This window comes from Sarcophilus harrisii, chromosome 3 (assembly GCF_902635505.1).
Source record: "Sarcophilus harrisii chromosome 3, mSarHar1.11, whole genome shotgun sequence".
Taxonomy (NCBI): Eukaryota; Metazoa; Chordata; class Mammalia; order Dasyuromorphia; family Dasyuridae; genus Sarcophilus; species Sarcophilus harrisii.
In genome coordinates, this window is record NC_045428.1 from 46,179,581 (window position 1) to 46,197,427 (window position 17,847).

General features: G+C 32.3%; 1 protein-coding gene across 10 annotated transcripts in view; it reads left to right on the top strand.

Annotated features, from left to right (window-relative positions):
* PLSCR1 (phospholipid scramblase 1) overlaps window positions 1-17,847 on the top strand; it is an 81,465-nt gene that overhangs the window by 22,118 nt on the left and 41,500 nt on the right. For all 10 annotated transcript variants that reach the window (XR_004232776.1, XM_012546505.3, XM_012546504.3 and 7 more), the window contains 2 exons: window positions 4,306-4,333; window positions 6,703-6,744. Coding sequence is in view for 9 of the 10 variants with exons in the window: in XM_023500758.2 (XP_023356526.1) it covers window positions 4,306-4,333; window positions 6,703-6,744 (70 nt within the window). In the remaining variant the exon portion in view is untranslated. The remainder of the gene's footprint in view (window positions 1-4,305; window positions 4,334-6,702; window positions 6,745-17,847) is intronic.

The following is a 17,847-nucleotide window of genomic DNA, read 5'->3' on the forward strand; positions in this document are numbered from 1 at the left end:
CTATAGATAAAGATGTAATTCTTTATCTAACTATAGTACAATATAGTACAATAGTATTCTTTCACAATTATATACCACAACTTGTTTAGATATACCACAACTTCTTCAGATATCCCCCAATTGATGGGAATTTCCTCAGTTTACAAATGAGGAAGCAGCAGGCAATGAGAAAAAAATACCTACACATGTGATATGGATCACAGATGAGGAAGTGTTTTTTGATGCTTTTGTCTTGATTCCTTAAGGCTTATTTTCTTTGTGTTGTTATGCAATAAATGTCAAAGTATTAGATGTAAGGAGAGGCCAGTCTTTCTCCTTCCTGTGCTATTAGTCAATCCGATGTCTAACAGTAATTACCTCTAGGATCACTGAAAATTCTACATTAAAAGTCCTTTTCTTTTTTCTCCCTAATATATTTTTATTCATTTCATAAAATATTTTTCAATTATATATAAAATGTTTTAAATTTCATTTAAAAATATTTTTCAATTATATGTAAACTATTTTAAAATTCATTTTCTTTAAATTCTGAATTCCAAATTCTTTTCCTCCTTCCCTTCTCCCTTGTTTTAAAAGCAAGCAATTTGATAATGGATCTATATCATGTGAAATCATGCAAAACATATGCCCATATTAAGGTGTAAAAGAAAATACAGACCAACACACACACACACACACACACACACACACACATCCACAAGAAGGTAAAAAAAAAAGTCTGCTTCTCTCTTCACCCATATTCCATCATTCTGGAGATACATAACATTTTTCATCTTTAATCTTTCAGAATTGTCTTCAATTTTTGTATTGCTAAGAATAGCTAAGTCATTCACAATTTTTCATTGTAAAATATTGCTTTTACTGTGCACAGTGTTCTGGTTCTGCTCAGTTCACTTTACTTCTATTCATATCAGTCTTCCCAGGTTTTTCTGAAACCTGCTTGCCATTTCTTATAGCACAGTAGTATTCTATCGCAATCATATACTGTACCGTGTTTAGATGTTCCCCAACTGATAAGGGTCTTTTCCCCTTTTCTTTTTTTCTCCTTAGGATATAGAAATAGTAATGGCATTGCTGGTTCAGAGAGAATTCAGAATTTTATAACTCTTTTTTTTTAATTTAATAGCCTTTTATTTACAGGATATATACATGGGTAACTTTACAGCATTAACAATTGCCAAACCTCTTGTTCCAATTTTTCACCTCTTACCCCCCCCACCCCCTCCCTAGATGGCAGGATGACCAGTAGATGTTAAATATATTAAAATAGAACTTAGATACACAATAAGTATACATGACCAAAACATTATTTTGCTGTACAAAAAGAATCAGGCTCTGAATTATTGTACAATTAGCTTGTGAAGGAAATCAAAAATGCATGTGTGCATAAATATAGGGATTAGAATTTAATGTAATGGTTTTAGTCATCTCCCAGAGTTCTTTTCTGGGCATAGCTAGTTCAGTTCATTACTGCTCCATTAGAAATGATTTGGTTGATCTCGTTGCTGAGGATGGCCTGATCCATCAGAACTGGTCATCATCTAGTATTGTTGTTGAAGTATATAATGATCTCCTGGTCCTGCTCATTTCACTCAGCATCAGTTCGTGTAAGTCTCTCAGGCCTTTCTGAAATCATCCTGTTGGTCATTTCTTACAGAACAGTAATATTCCATAATTTTCATATACCACAATTTATTCAGCCATTCTCCAACTGATGGACATCCATTCAGTTTCCAGTTTCTAGCCACTACAAAAAGGGCTGCCACAAACATTTGTGCACATACAGGTCCCTTTCCCTTCTTTATAATCTCTTTGGGATATAATCCCAGTAGTAACACTGCTGGATCAAAGGGTATGCACAGTTTGATAACTTTTTGAGCATAGTTCCAAACTACTCTCCAAAATGGTTGGATTCGTTCACAACTCCACCAACAATGTATCAATGTCCCAGTTTTCCGCATCCCTCCAACAATCATTATTTTTCCTGTCATCTTAGCCAATCTGACAGGTGTGTAGTGGTATCTTAGAGTTATCTTAATTTGCATTTCTCTGATTAATAATGACTTGGAGCATCTTTTCATATGACTAGAAATAGTTTCAGTTTCTTCATCTGAGAATTGTCTGTTCATATCCTTTGACCATTTTTCAATTGGAGAATGGCTTGATTTTTTATAAATTAGAGTTAATTCTCTATATATTTTGGAAATGAGGCCTTTATCAGAACCTTTGACTGTAAAAATATTTTCCCAGTTTATTGCTTCCCTTCTAATCTTGTCTGCATTAGTTTTGTTTGTACAAAAACTTTTCAGTTTGGTATAATCAAAATTTTCTATTTTGTGATCAGTAATGATCTCTAGTTCTGCTTTGGTCATAAAGACCTTCCCCTTCCACAGGTCTGAGAGGTAAACTATCCTATGTTCCTCTAATTTATTAATAATTTCATTCTTTATACCTAGGTCATGAACCCATTTTGACCTTATCTTGGTGTACGGCGTTAAGTATGGATCAATGCCTAGTTTCTGCCATATTAGTTTCCAATTTTCCCAGCAATTTTTATCAAACAGTAAGTTCTTATCCCAAAAGCTGGGAACTTTGGGTTTGTCAAAGACTAGGTTGCTATATTTGTTGACTGTTTTATGCCTTGAACCTAATCTATTCCACTGATCAACTAATCTATTCCTTAGCCAATACCAAATAGTTTTGGTAACTGCTGCTCTATAATATAATTTTAGATCTGGTACAGCTAAGCCACCATCATTTGATTTTTTTCATTAATTCCTTGAAATTCTTGACCTTTTGTTTTCCATATGAACTTTGTTGTTATTTTTCTAGGTCATTAAAATAGTTTTTGGGAGTCTGATTGGTATAGCGCTAAATAAATAGATTAGTTTAGGTAATATTGTCATCTTTATTATATTTGCTGCCCTATCCAAGAGCATTTAATATTTTCAATTGGTTAGATCAGACTTAATTTGTGTGAAAAGTGGTCTGTAATTTTGCTCATATAGTTTCTGATTTTCCCTTGGCAGATAGATTCCTAAATATTTTATATTATCAGTAGTTACTTTAAATGGAATTTCTCTTTGTAACTCTGACTGTTGGATTTTGTTAGTGATATATAAGAATGCTGATGACTTATGTGGGTTTATTTTATAACCAGCAACTTTGCTAAAGTTGTGGATTATTTCTAATAACTTTTTAGCAGAATCTCTGGGGTTCTCTAAGTATACCATCATGTCATCGGCAAAGAGTGATAATTTGGCTTCGTCATTGCCTATTCTTATTCCTTTAATCTTTTTCTCAGCTCTTATTGCTATAGCTAGTGTTTCTAATACAATAATAAATAATAACTGTGATAGTGGGCAACCTTGTTTCACTCCAGATCTTATTGGGAATGGTTGCAGTTTGTCTCCATTACATATGATGCTTACTGATGGTTTTAAATAGATGCTGCTGATTATTTTAAGGAAAAGTCCATTTACAGAATTTTATAACTCTTTCTTTAGACATAGTTCTAAATTGCTCTCCAATGGTTGGATCAGTTCCCAGCTCCACCAACAGATGCATTACTGTTCCATTTTTCTACAAACCCTCCAATATTTGCCTTTTCCTTTTCTGTCATGTTAGCTGATCTGATAGGATGTGAGATGGTAGGAGAAAAAAATTTGGACAAGTTATCTATACTTCAAATTCTGCATCTACAGAAAGAAAGGGTTGGTCTTGGAGGTATCTTCCAGCTCAAAATTTGTGATGCTAATCTTGGAGTCATCTCTCTGCTTGTTTCCAAACTTCTTAACCTTGGTTATTTTAAATTCCTTACATAAGGTGAGTGATGCTTTTAAACCTTCAAATGTTTGTAATTTTATTGGTGGGCATTCCTGCAGCTAACTCTGAGAAGTTGCAGCTTGCAATCTTAGATTGTGTTCAGGAGGGACTGTGGCCAAAATATTAATGAACCTGAAGCCAACTTGAAGCTGAGCCTCTCTAAATTTAGCTGTGCGAGTTCTGAAAAAACTGACTCAGGACTCATCAACTTCTCTTCCAACTTAAGATGACTTATCAGAGCTTGTTGGTATAGCCTTTAAGACCCAAGGATGATTTCCATCACAGTATGTCTCCAAAATCAGATTTAAGTGGACATCTAAACTGTATATTAACAAATAAGCAATCTCTTTACAGAATTAATTTTTATTTGTCAGGTGTCTATGACAATCCATACTTCACGAGATATGTTTGACATGTATAGTTATAAACAAATGCTTTTTGGACTTTAAAATCCTAACATGACAATATTTTATCTTTTAGAACCAATTGACAGCCATGGACAGACAAGGTAGGTACTTATTTATCATGTAAGTATTTATGAGATATTTTGATAACAAATATATCATTTGCTTACTTGATTTCTAAGAATATTTAGTGATAAACACAAAGCTTATTTTTAGGAAATTAGATTATGTACTATACCTGAGGACCCTAAGTTCACCAAGGCCCATGGAAGGGATGGGAAGGGAATAAGCATTTATCTACTGTCCACTTTGCATCAGCTATTGTGTCAAATGCTTTACAAATAACTCATTTGATCCTCTCAACAATCTTGTGAGGTGCTGTTATTTCCATTATATAGCTAAGGAACCTGAGACATATAGGATAAGTGACTTGCTCAGGGTCATACAGTTAGTGACTGAGGCTTTGGATGAACTCAGGATTGAACTAGGTAACCTTTCAAGTTCCTTCTGGTGCCCCTTTTTGATGTTATTTGCTGAGTAGGAACATAGGGATCAGCTTATATTAGTGGAAAAAGACTATTCAATTATGGGAAAAAATGCCCAATTTTGGTCCTCTAGATTTTCTTCTGTTACATCCAGGTTACTTTAAGCTTTTTTTTAGAAGAATCTAGGTGAAATGAATTCTTCACTCCCTAAAATGGTGAATTTGCTCCATATAAGTAAATACTTGAATTCATCACTATTGCTCTGCCCTCCTTTCTCCAGACTCCCAAATATCACTTTCTTTGCCTTAGAGATTATGCCTTTATGGCTCATTTTGACTAACATTTGTAATCTTTCTTAATATTCCTTCATTATGAACAGAACTAAGGATGAGGTATACCCCTCAATACAATTCTACCTTTATTAGATACACTTTTGGATAGAATCTTAGCTTCTGTACAAGCCTTTCAGCCCCACTAGAAAGTGATGTGGTTACTCTTCTCTTGTTTTATCATTTTAAGTTTACTGAATGGATGTAATGAGTTTTTAAGGTCATTTATATAAGATTATATTGTTTCATTGGCAGACAATATTCCTTTAAATAGTTTTTTTTCCCTAATTAAATTTTAAAAGTTTTATTCATTCAGTCAAAACCATCTTTTAAATTATTTAACACCATGATTTAGACAAATAAGAGCGATTTTTATTAACTTGTTCCTTTTATTTGAAATGATGTATTGTATTCTTCCCTGTTGGTTTTTCTTCAATTTCTTATAGGAAAATGAATAGGTCTGGAATTTAGGGATAGGCCTGGAATTTCATTGTCTCTTTTTAGGTAAATTTCAGTAGTGTCTAAACTATTATTGCAATATTAATCCTTTTAAACCAGAAAAGAAAAGGGGAAAAAAAGCATGAATATGAAATATAAAAGACTAGGTTACAGAGGACATATAGGCTGGAAAGATTCAAGGATGCAAATCTGGAGGAACTAGGATTTCTAAGTAGCTGCTTCTACTAGCCAACATTGTCATAAAAAACAGATCACAATGAATAACATTTCTGGGCTCTTAAGCATTTTTCCTCTGCCTTTGTACTTCTAATTGAAAACAAAAATGGCTGAGATGTGTTGAGTTCTGTATTCTTGGTCAGGTTATAGTGATGAAGATCAACACTGGAAATTTAGGAAGGTTGAACACCACTGATTTAAATTATGCTTAGTTTCTATGATCTTCTAATTAAAAAAAAATATATATATATATAAATTTGCCTGGATGTTTGTGTTCTAATCACTAGTAGTCCTTGAAGAAATGAATAAGGGAGGTGACAAATATGAATGATTTGAAATGAAATGAAAAACATCTATAGAAACAAATAGAAAGACACTATAATTATTTTTAATGATGGATTTAGGTGTTTGTGTTTTATAAATAATATTATGTTTACCTAAATAAAATGAATTGTAAGATTGGATAATGTTTTGTACAACTACCTTTAATGATACAATACCTCCCTTGCCATTAAAGGATTTGTGTATGTGTGAAATTCATTATGAGCATTTTTTTAAAGTAAAGAATTCACTTTTTTGGAAAGGTCATGTGACATAAAAGAATAGCATGTCCAGAGAGGTATTGGTCAGATCGCACTTTTGCCATTTCTTAGCACTGTGATAATGTGCAAGTCATTTAGCAGCTCTGGACCTCAGGCATCATGTAAAATGAGATTATAGATGTTATAGATTCTAACCCATCCTTTCCCACATATGTTGATTTTTACTTCTGGAGAGCTTACCCAATCAACATTTAAATGTGTATCCTCAGAAAATTATGAATCTCAAATGTTTTATATAAAACAAACCAATACAAGTTGCTTACTTTGAATCTAATTGAATTAAAATTTAAAGTAATACTTTTGAATTTTATATGTTGCATATTTAATTTCCCAGATACATATATTCAAATCAATAACAAATCAACTACTTGGTGTCTTGCAGGTGGGCAAAATAACTTCCAGTATGCTTCTGGAACATATCAAGGTAAGCAATCTCACAGGAGTCTTTGTCAAACATTGATTTGCTATCATTATTTAATTATGGACCCAAAGAGGAAGTTGGATTAGAATTTTTTAGAAAATAAATTCCTTAAAAGCTTAAATTGTTTTTCTTTTGTTTCTCCATCTCTATCCTTAGTCCTTATATGTAGTAAGTACTAAATAAATGTTTGTTAAATTGAATTGAATCCTTGAGAGTGGGAGGAGGATAACAGTCTTCAAAATTTTATAAAGCTGTCACATAGAAAAGGGATTAAAGTAGTTCTAAATGAACTAGAAACAATGAGTACAATTAGAGAAAATGTGAACCTAGCATAAAAGAAAATTTGCAAGTGACTTGTGTGTCTGAAAATGGAATGGACCCCCTTAGGAGGGAGATGATAGATGAGGATATTGAGATTACTTTTCAGGCAGTTTGCTCTCTGACCGTTTAGCTTATCAAATTTGTAGATGATGCAAATCTGGAAGAGGGAGTCATACATTATATGACTGAGTCAAGGAACCAAAAAAGAAAAAAAGGAATAGTAGGCTGAATCTAAAAAGATGAAGTTGAAAATCTTATGCTTACATTCAGAAAATTAACTTCAGGTTTCTATGATGAGAATATCATAGTCAGAAGTTTGCCTGGGGAAAAAAAGGCAGGAATATATACTACAAATACAAAGATGAGTCTCAACAAGTTGACAGACAAAAATATAATGTAATCCTGGAATAATTTAGTAGAGGAAAAATGAAGAAACTGTCCCCTCAATTTTCTGCCCACATCGGATCATAATGGGAGGATTGTGTTCTGTTCCTAACAGGTGCATGTTAGGAAAGATAATGAGAAAGTGATAACCAGAAAAGGGCAAGCAGAATAGTGAAGGATTGAAGGAAGTGAGTTTATTTAATCTAGAGAAAAGAAGACTCAAAATAGTTGTCTATTTACAAGGTCTTATTGAAAATATAATATTGAACATCATTACAACCATGTAAACTTAGTAACCATTTACAACCAAATCAATTCTCTCTAATGAATAAAATGTCTTATATCTTTTCATGTCTTCATTCTCCCCATCTCTTCCCAGTAGAAATATTTTATTACAAATATATAATCAATAAATCAAGTTAATCATTCAGTAAACATTAACTGGGTGCTTACTATGTACTAGGCACAGTATTAAGTTCCATTCAAAGTCAAGGAGTTTTGAGTTTAAAGCCAGCGATGTGGTCCTGGGAAAATTTGCCTTAGTTTTCTCCTCTATAAAATGAGCTGGAGATGGAAATGCTAAACCACTTCAGTATCTTTTCCAAGAAAACTTGAATTGAGTGATGAAGAATCAGACAGGAATGAAATGACTGAACAACAATGGAGTTAGGCTGATCTTAACTTTTTATCTTGATGAAGTCAGGGTAGCAATTCCTAGTTCAAAATATACATATGACAAAGTCACAAGGCCATTCTCTTCACCAAAAGGGACATTTATTTAGAAGAGGTAATAGATAAAATGAAAAAATAAAATAAGACACCAGGAGTGATAAATATGAAATAGATTCAGGAAAGCATAAAACAATGAACAATAAAAAAGACAAGTTCCTCAGCAGAATTCACAATTAATCAGGAGAAAGGAAATACTCCATGAGGTGGGAATATTCCATTGACTGACAGGCTAAATCCCTAAAGAAATTTAACACCCTAAAAGTGTTAGTTAGCTATAAGAAAGAGGAAAAACACTATGAGGAATGGGAGGAAGGATGGAGTAAGGAGAAAGATACCATGAGACATGGGAAAGGAGATGGGAAGAAAAACACCAGGAGGAAGAAACACATAGACTAACCCAAAAGAATTCAGCAAAGATGAAGTGGACTATAGACAAATTTATAGAAGAAATTTAACCTCAGGTTTGACATATCTTAATTTTCTGATTGGATACGGGTGGGGTTACACAAGACCTCCACCGGGGTAAAACTGTAAGACTGAGCTGATCCCCATCAATGCTCTTCCCTATTCGCCTTAGGAAGTAATTTTATCTACATTTCAGGTTTTCTCTGCCACCCCACCTAGTGACCCAGGACCTCTTCTACTTGACCTTAACTGATGAGTCTTACCCTTAACTTCTAGCTGCTTATTCCCCTCTTTTTAATCTGTCCTCCATAACTAAAATTTACTTTCCTTCCCTTTTCTCTTTTTCTTAAATATCCCCTTTGCCTTTCTTGGTTCCAATCTATTTCCCTACTGATTTTAATGTATTTATATACTATTTATTTATATATTTATAGTATAGTATTTATATACTATAATCAGTATGTGTGTTCAGATTTCTTTCAATTGAAGATGAAATTAATAAGAAACATACTTCTCTGGTATCTACCTCCATATTTAAATATTATTCTTTTGATACACCCACATTAGGAAGAATGTCATTACTCATTTTTGCATAGTATATTCCTTTTCTCCTCCCTTTTCTTTACTCTTCAAACAAAACAATTTAAAACTCCATCCAAGCTTAGATTGTATCTTTCTTCATTCTCTAATTTGCTCTTAAAGATGACGAGGTTTTAAAGAGACATCTCTTTTTCTCTATTACAAAGTAAATATTGGATCATTTTACCTCTTCAGTTTCTCAGACATAGTTATCTTGGTAGGTGTATTGTATCTCTTTTTCCTCTATTACAAAGTAAACATTTGATCATTTTACCTCTTCAGTTTCTCAAATATAGTTATCTTTGTAGATGTATTGTATTCTATGTTTATATTTCAAAGATTCTACCTAATTTCAATTTTCTCAACTGGAATATCTGAAAGACCTCCATTCCATTAAAAATGCATTTTCCCCTTTAGGATTACACTCTATTTTATAAAATATGCCTTTTTTCTTTTGATTTTTGATATATCATAAATGAACTTTTGTTTTCTTCTATCTTTGACCTGGATTTGGGTTATGACCTTTCTAGGTCATATTCAACTTGAAGTTGCTTAAGGGTGACCTATTGATTTTATTTTTTACTTTGCTTCCTGTGTCTAACAAACTTGACATATTTTTATAATTTTTTTTTGCTGAGTGGTATTGAGTAGTTTGTTTTTGTTGTTGATTGGTAAGTCAAGTTTCAGAGAATCAGTATTTTTAAATGATCGGTTCATATCTTTTTCAGGTCAGTTTTTTTTTTTTTTTCTGATAGTAGATAATTACATTCTTCTAATTTTTCATTGCTTCCATTTTGTTCTAATATTTCTTGTTGCCTTGTTAAATCATTGAGTTCTGTATTGGTTGAATTTTATTTTTCACATATCAACCACTTGTATAATTATAAAATTTTTGGTCCAGCTGTTTATGGTTGTTTTGAGTGGTTTAACTTAATTTGTTATTCCTTGTTTTAGCTATTTTTTTAACTTCTTATATCTCTTCACTGAAACTTTGTAACCATTCCATTCTTTTGTTATCGTTTGTTTCTTTTGTTTCTTGTGTCCATAGTTTCACTTCTTGTGTTTAGGTTTTGTGCCACTTTTAACCATTATATAACATGGTTACACCTCAGTTTTGCTTCCAAGTAATGTAGATATAGCACTCATAGCTAGAACTGGTACAAACATCAGAAAACATCTAGTAACACACACAATTCTTATTTTAGAGATAAGGAAATTAAAGCCTAGAGAGAATCTTTGCTTAAGTTGTCACATAGGTTCTGGTTAAGAAAGTTAACTGGACCCAAACCTTGCCCTCTTCTATCTTCCTAATCTAGAAATCAGCTCTACCTCAGATCTGGGAGGGAGACCTAACACTGTTATCAAATCCTTCCCACTTATATAAGTCTTTATCTTTTATCTCTCTTCTGGGGCTTCCCCAAAAGGTCAGACAGGTATTATTAAGGAAAATTTTACTGATATGAACAGGATATGAATGAGTGATATTCAAATGAAGAAATCAAAGCTACATATAGTAATACAAAAATACTTTAAATCATTATTGATTAAATAAATGAAAATTTAAATAACTCTGAGATAGCACTTGACACCTGTTGGGTGGGCTAATACTACAGAAAAGGAAAATGACAAATGTTTGGAATGGATGTGAAAAAACTAACACTATATAATTGTAGCTAGAATTGTAAAGAACAATTTGGAACTATGCCCAAATGGCTATAAAATTGTGACTGTTAAACTTTGACCCAGTGATACTACTATTGATCTGTATCTCAAAGAGATAAATTTTTAAAAAAGGAAATGGTCCTATACATACAAACATATTTAGAACAAATTTTTTTTGTGATAAGAAAAAATTGAAATTGAGATGATCAGAGGAAGTTGTGGTATATGATTGGATTGTAAGAGGATGCTATTGTGCTATAAAAAATGAAAGAAATTAAGGGCAGAATGCTTTCAGAAAAATGTGGGAAGATGCACACAAACTAATGCCAAATGGAGTGAACAAAACCAGAAAAACAGTGTTTACAGTTACAGCAGTATTATAAAATGAACAACTATGAATGGCTAACTATTCTCAGTAACTAAATGACCCAAGAGAATCTTGAAGGACTTAAGATAAAAAAAAAAAAAAAGCCTCCCTGCTACCCTTCCTGCAGAGAAAAGTAATGTAGTCCAAATGGAGATCAAACCATATATCTTTTTTACTTTATTTTTCTTGTTTTTTCCTTCATATCTTATCTTTTACAACATATAATCCACACAGAAATGTGTTTTGTCTGAATACACATGTATAACCTATATCAAATTGTGTACCTTCTCAATCCAGGGGAAGGAAAGAATTTGAAACTCAAAATTTAAGAAAAAAATTGTTTTTACAAGTAATTGGGAAATGAAGAAATGAAATATGGGCAACTAGCTGGCACTATGGATACAATACAGGGCCTAGAATTCAAATCTACCCTTGTAGCTGTGTGACCCTGGACAAGTCACTTAACCCTGTTTGTTTTAATTTCCTCCTCTATAAAATGAGCTGGAGAAGGAAATTGCAAAATATTTTAATGTCTCTGTCCATAAAACCTCAAATGGAGTCTCTAAGAGTCAGACATGATTGAAATGAGTGGACAGTAACAACAGGAACCTGAGATATGTGACCCATAGTAATACTTATATATGCTTTAGGTGCCTACTTTGAGGTCGACACCACTGCTTTATGGAATACAGGACTTCAATGGTACTTTTCCTTGAATTTAGGATTTCATTTGGCTTTATTATTGTATTGTTAGTAATTGTTCCTTAAGGGATTTGGATCTGCTTCTATCTTGGTAGATGTTCATCTTGATTAGTAAGAATTGTCATCAAGTATTCTGTTATCTGGAATGGAAATTAGACTTTTTTCATTTGGAACCAGAATACAAAAGCAGGGGCAATGTGTAGAAGCTACAAAGAAGGGGATTTAAGCTTTATGTAATAATAATAATAAAAAAGATTCCTAAACAATTTTGGTCGTTGTTAAGCTATTTGTGTCCATCTCTTTGTGAACCTTTGGAACATAGCATACCAGGTCCTTCTGTCTTCCACTATCTCCCAAAGTCTATCCACTCTCATTGCTTCCATAATATTTTCTATTTTGTCCTCTGTTATCCCCTTCTCTTTTTGCCTTCAATCTTATTCAGTATCGGGGTATTTCCTAATGAGTCCCAGTTTCTCATTATTTGGTTACAGTAGCTAAACTTCAGCTTTATTATTTGACCTTCCAGTTGATAATTTTAATTAGTTTCTTTAAGTATTGACTGATTTAATCTCCTTGTTATCCAAGAGACTCACAAAAGTCTCCAATACCACAAATCAAAAATATTATTTTGTGGTAGTTAGCTTTCCTAACTGTAGCTTTGACTATACATGTCTTTGTCAGCAAGATGATGTGTCAGCTTTTTAGTATTCTGTCCAATTTGCCATAGCTTTCCTTTCAAGGAACAAACATCTTTTAATTTCATGGCAGCACTCACTGTCTGATCTTTGAGTTCAAGGATATAAAATCTGACACTTTCTCCCCCCATTTGCCAGGAAGTGGTAAGACCATTTGCCAAGATCTTAGATTTTTTTTTTAATGTTTTGTTTGAAGCCAGCTTTTACATTTTTCTCTTTTACCCTCATCAAGAAGCCTCTTAATTTTTCACTTTCTGCCAGTAAAGTGATTTTGTCTGCACATCTGAGATTGTTTATATTCCCCCCAACCTTATTCCACCTTTTGTGTCATTCAGTCTGGCAATTTTGCATGATATACTCTGCATTTAAATTAAATAAGGTGACACTATCTATCATTTTAGTATTTTTTAAACCAAAAATTAGAGATATGTAAAGGTGAAAATGTATTCTCCAGAAGGCAACAATATCTTCCAGATTGGAGAATCTCAAACAAAAACTGGATGGACATTTATTGAGTATATTATAATGATTTTATTTCTGGATATATGTGGTACTATATGGTCTCTTGAGATTTTATGATTATGTTTTTTTTTTCCTAATATTAGAAATGGTTTATTGATGTATTGTGATTATGGCTTCTATTGTAAATAGATTAATGTTTTTTGCAGACTCATGGTAGGTATAGATTTTTATGCAAATTGTTACTATGAAAATTATGTTGGAGGAGGATAGGTAACAACAACAGTTCCTTCTGTTTAGGAACTGCTCTTTTATTTTTAAAATTTTGAGATAATCTAAGCTTGTGTTCATAAGAAGCCAGTATTTTAGGTAAAGAGTGAAAAATTAGCCACTCTCCCAGGTGTGTGTGAAATTTGAAGTAAGCTTGTGACTATTACTATTTTTCTTTCACCTCAAGAATTGATTTATTTAGTGTATGCCAAGTGGAACATTTAAAATTCAGAAATATGATGAACAAACTATTCATTAAAGTCTCAAAAGATTGTAGGGAACAGGAAAGAAGTGTTTTAAATGTTTAAGGGGAAAAATTGCACTCCTCTTTCACAAGGGGATAGAAGGAGAATTCTACAAGTCATAGACTCATGAGATTACCATTTGGTTGCCATCAAAATATTAGCAATATTCAAAATAATAATAATAATAATTCATAAGTTTTGCAAAAATGTTATGGTAGTATTGAGGATATTATTTATGAATATGGTGGTACTTTATAACTAATTAGAAAATTAGTGAATTGTTAAATTGTTAGATTATTAATGAGTCATATAAAATAATGTGAAAGAGGAAAAGTAAGTAAAAATAAAAAATACTTTGTTTCAAAAACAATTCTAACAATGTTTATTAAATGATTAGATTAAGAACCTTACAAAGTAAAACAATTATTTATTGTGGACCTACATTGGATAATTGAGAATTAGACTGTGTGCTCATTAAGATCAAGACAGATTTGGAATTTATCCTTCTTTATATCCCCAGGGTTTAAATATTTAATAAGTATTTCTACTGAACTTGTAGAAACAATCCAGCAGACCTTGTTTCCTTTTCTCAGGTTTACCAGTTAAAGTGAATGTTGAAGATTTCTTATGTAGAATAGGAATTGGAGTAGGAAAGAAGTTCATAAGATTTGGTGGATTTAAACCATTTAAGTAACTTTATCCAGAGAAGGGTGATCAATGGGCTATTGTCAGTCTAGAATTTGTTCTTTTGTGGTACTTTGTGAGGCTTTATTTTTAGCTAATTCAATTTTTAAATCAATGATTTGAATAGATATATGTATTATGATTTGTGGATATTATTACATTTATGGATAATCCAAAACTGAGCACTAAGGTAATGAATGGAAGAATTAGAATATGAAAAAGTTTAAATGGATGACATCTAATTATATCACATTCAATTCCAAAAAATTAAGTGAGGAGATCTAAGATAGGGGGAGGAGGAAAATGTGAAAAATACTTGAAAGCTTTAATACACTAAAAGCACAATATGAATTAATGATAAGATATGTTCAATCAAAAAAAAAAACATAAACAAGCAAACAGAAAAATCCTAATTAGATGGAGTTTTCAGAAAGGAAAGTCTGAGTTATTAGGAATGGTTTCCAATGCTACAAAGTAGAAGAAAGACTACCAAACAATAAAGCACTGCGGAAGAGAACTGTTAGTAGAGTGAGATTGATTAGTCTAAAGAACAGGAGACATAATTTTCCATTTTCAGATATTTGAAAGGTAATCGTGTCCAAGAATTTTCTAGCATCACAGAATGTTAAAGCTGGAAAAGATCACTAGAAACCAATATTATTATTATTATATTTAATAATCCAACCTTCCATTTGGAAATGAGGAAAGTGCCTAGAGAGATTAAAGTGACTTGTTCATAGTTCTGATCTAAGTAGCTAATAGTCCACCTAAGAACTGAATACAGGTCTCTCTAACTCCTAGTCCAATACTATTTTTTTCCCCCTTTTTGACACACTAAATAACATAACTACAGAACCTAACCTGCTTAGATACAAGAAGGGAACTAGAAGTAAGTTTACTATAGGATGTTAGGATCTTGAAATTAGTGAGACCATATAATTGAATCCTGCTACTATAGGCCAGATTTGACTCTGGCCAGTCAACTCATTCAGGTTTGAGATTGGAAGGAAATGAAACACTAATGTGTCATCTAAAAGTTTAGAAAATGGAGTTGACTTAGTCATAAAATGGAAAGAATCTTAGGTACTGATTCAAATCGATGCAGCTTTCTTGTCTGTGTTGGTGATATTATCCCTGTCAGTCAGTCAGTCAGTCAGAAAAGTATGATGTATGTGATTGCTTTACTTTTATGCTTAAGCAACAAGGAAGTGGGCCTGCACCCAATCCCCTGGGCCAGTTAAATCTCAAAACTAGCTTCACTCCAAGGAAAACTAGTGTATCCTTGTAGGAGAAACTCTTCTCACATCGGTTCACTTTATAGATGAGAAAACTGGGATTGTGATTTGCCCAAGTAATTTAAACAAGAGAGGCAAGATTGGAATTGAGGTCCTCTGATACCATAGATTCTGCTGTTTCCATTGTACTATATTAGAAGTAACTTCCTAATTAATAGAATTGCTCAAAAAGGAATTAATTTCAAATTAGAAGTAGGCAGCATAATGTTTTTTTTAATAAAATAAAAAATAAATTAAAAATATTTTTAAAATAAACATTCTAGAACTTATTCATGCTTAGGGTTCATGAACTTTTAAAAAGATTAACAATTAAATATAAATAAAATTATTTTCCATTATAATCCAATACATTTAATTTTATATATTTATAAATATTATTCTAATCAGGGATTTTTAGGCTTCTCTAGACTTTCAAAGAAATCTATGTTACTTAGAAATATTGGTCAAGAACTCTTATTTGAAACATTTCTTCAATTAGAAGTGACATATCATAATAGTTTTTTAATGTGTACCTTTGTCCAATGAGAAAGAATGGGGTGGGGTTTGAAATAGCTTTTTAAAGTGTCCTATAAAATTTCATCTATTAGGAATAATCAAGGTATACATCATTCTAGATAACTAAGATGCTTTAAAAAGCATCTTAACTGTTTTGTAAACAAGAAATTTCTAAAAGGTCAGATACATCTTTCTGCCAGCTTGAAAAGATTAAACATCCCCCACATACTCTATATGAAGCCTGACATAAAATAAGCACTTAATATTGGTTGATAAGTTACAATTCTCATTAGAAATGGCAGCTATTATACTGTGCTATGATACATTAAATCCCTCAGGGACCATTGGGATGTATAAGATTATTGATTCTAAATGACTCAGACTACTGTGCTTTTGGAAAATTTTTGTATATGCTTTCTTTAATTTCTTAGTCTTCCACTTTTGCCATAAGTCATTACATTCCCCTAGCATCTTTGTGCCTTTCTTCTAACTCAATCCAATAGACATTGAGATTAATTTTTTTAAGCAGTGTGCTGTACAGTCAGGTTACAAAATTTTTAAAATGAATTTCCTAATATATGGCAAGGTCAGCATGGAGATAAAATGAATATGAACAATGCAATGACAAATCAAGATTTTGGGAGATTGTCATGCCTCTTGGTAGAGAATTACTGAAGGAAGGTGTGGAGGGAATCATAATTGTTTGTATACTGTTAATGTATAAATTATTTTGCTTGAGTACACTTATTTTTTACAAGGTGGGGGAGGGCTTTTATTTGGGACAAAGGAAAAGGCATGAAGGTAGAGAATAGAAGGAGTGATGATACAGATTTTTTTTTAAAAAAAGAAAAGTGTCAATGAAGCATTTAAAAAAAATAATAGAAAAACTGCTGGGAGGATGAATACAGAGAGGCTTGGAAAGACTTACATGAACTGATCCTGAGTGAAATAAGCAGAACCAGGAGATCATTATCACTTCAACAACAGTACTGTATGAAGATGTATTCTGATGGAAGTAGGTATCTTCGACAAAGAGAAGATCTAATTCAGTTCCAGTTGATCAGTGATGGATAGAATCAGCTACACCCAGAGAAGAAACACTAGGAAATGAATGGGGACTACTTGCATTTTTGCTTTTCTTTCCAGGCTATTTTTACCTTCTGAATCCAATTCTCCCTGTACAACAAAAGAACTGTTCGGTTCTGCACACATATATTGTATCTGGGATATACTATAACATATTTAACATGTATAAGACTGTCTGCCATCTAGGGGAAGAGGTAGAGGGAGGGAAGGGAAAAGTCAGAACAGAAGTGAGTGCAAGGGATAATGTAAAAAATTACCATATGTTCTGTCAATAAAAAGTTATAATTTAAAAAAGAAAAAGAAAAACTTCTGGGGAAACTTGAAAACAGCATGGCAGAAATTAGGTATAGTGTAACATCTCACATCATATACCAAGAAACTGTCAAAATAGGTACATAATTTATAAGTAAAGGCTGAAAGCACAAGCAAATTAGGAGAGCATGGAATAGTCAATGGAACTGTTAGATGTATGGCTAAGATATGAATTTAGGACAAAACAAGTTATGGAGATCATTACAAAATGTAAAAGGAATTATTTTGATTATATATTTTAAATGCCCAAATAAAACCAATGTAATCACAATTAGGAGGAATATAGAAACAGAAAAAAATATCTCTGATAAAAGCCTCATTTCTCAGATATTTAAAGAACTGAGTCAAACTTATAAGTATACAAGTCTAAACTAACAATGGTCAAAGAATATAAACAAGCAGTTTTCAGACTA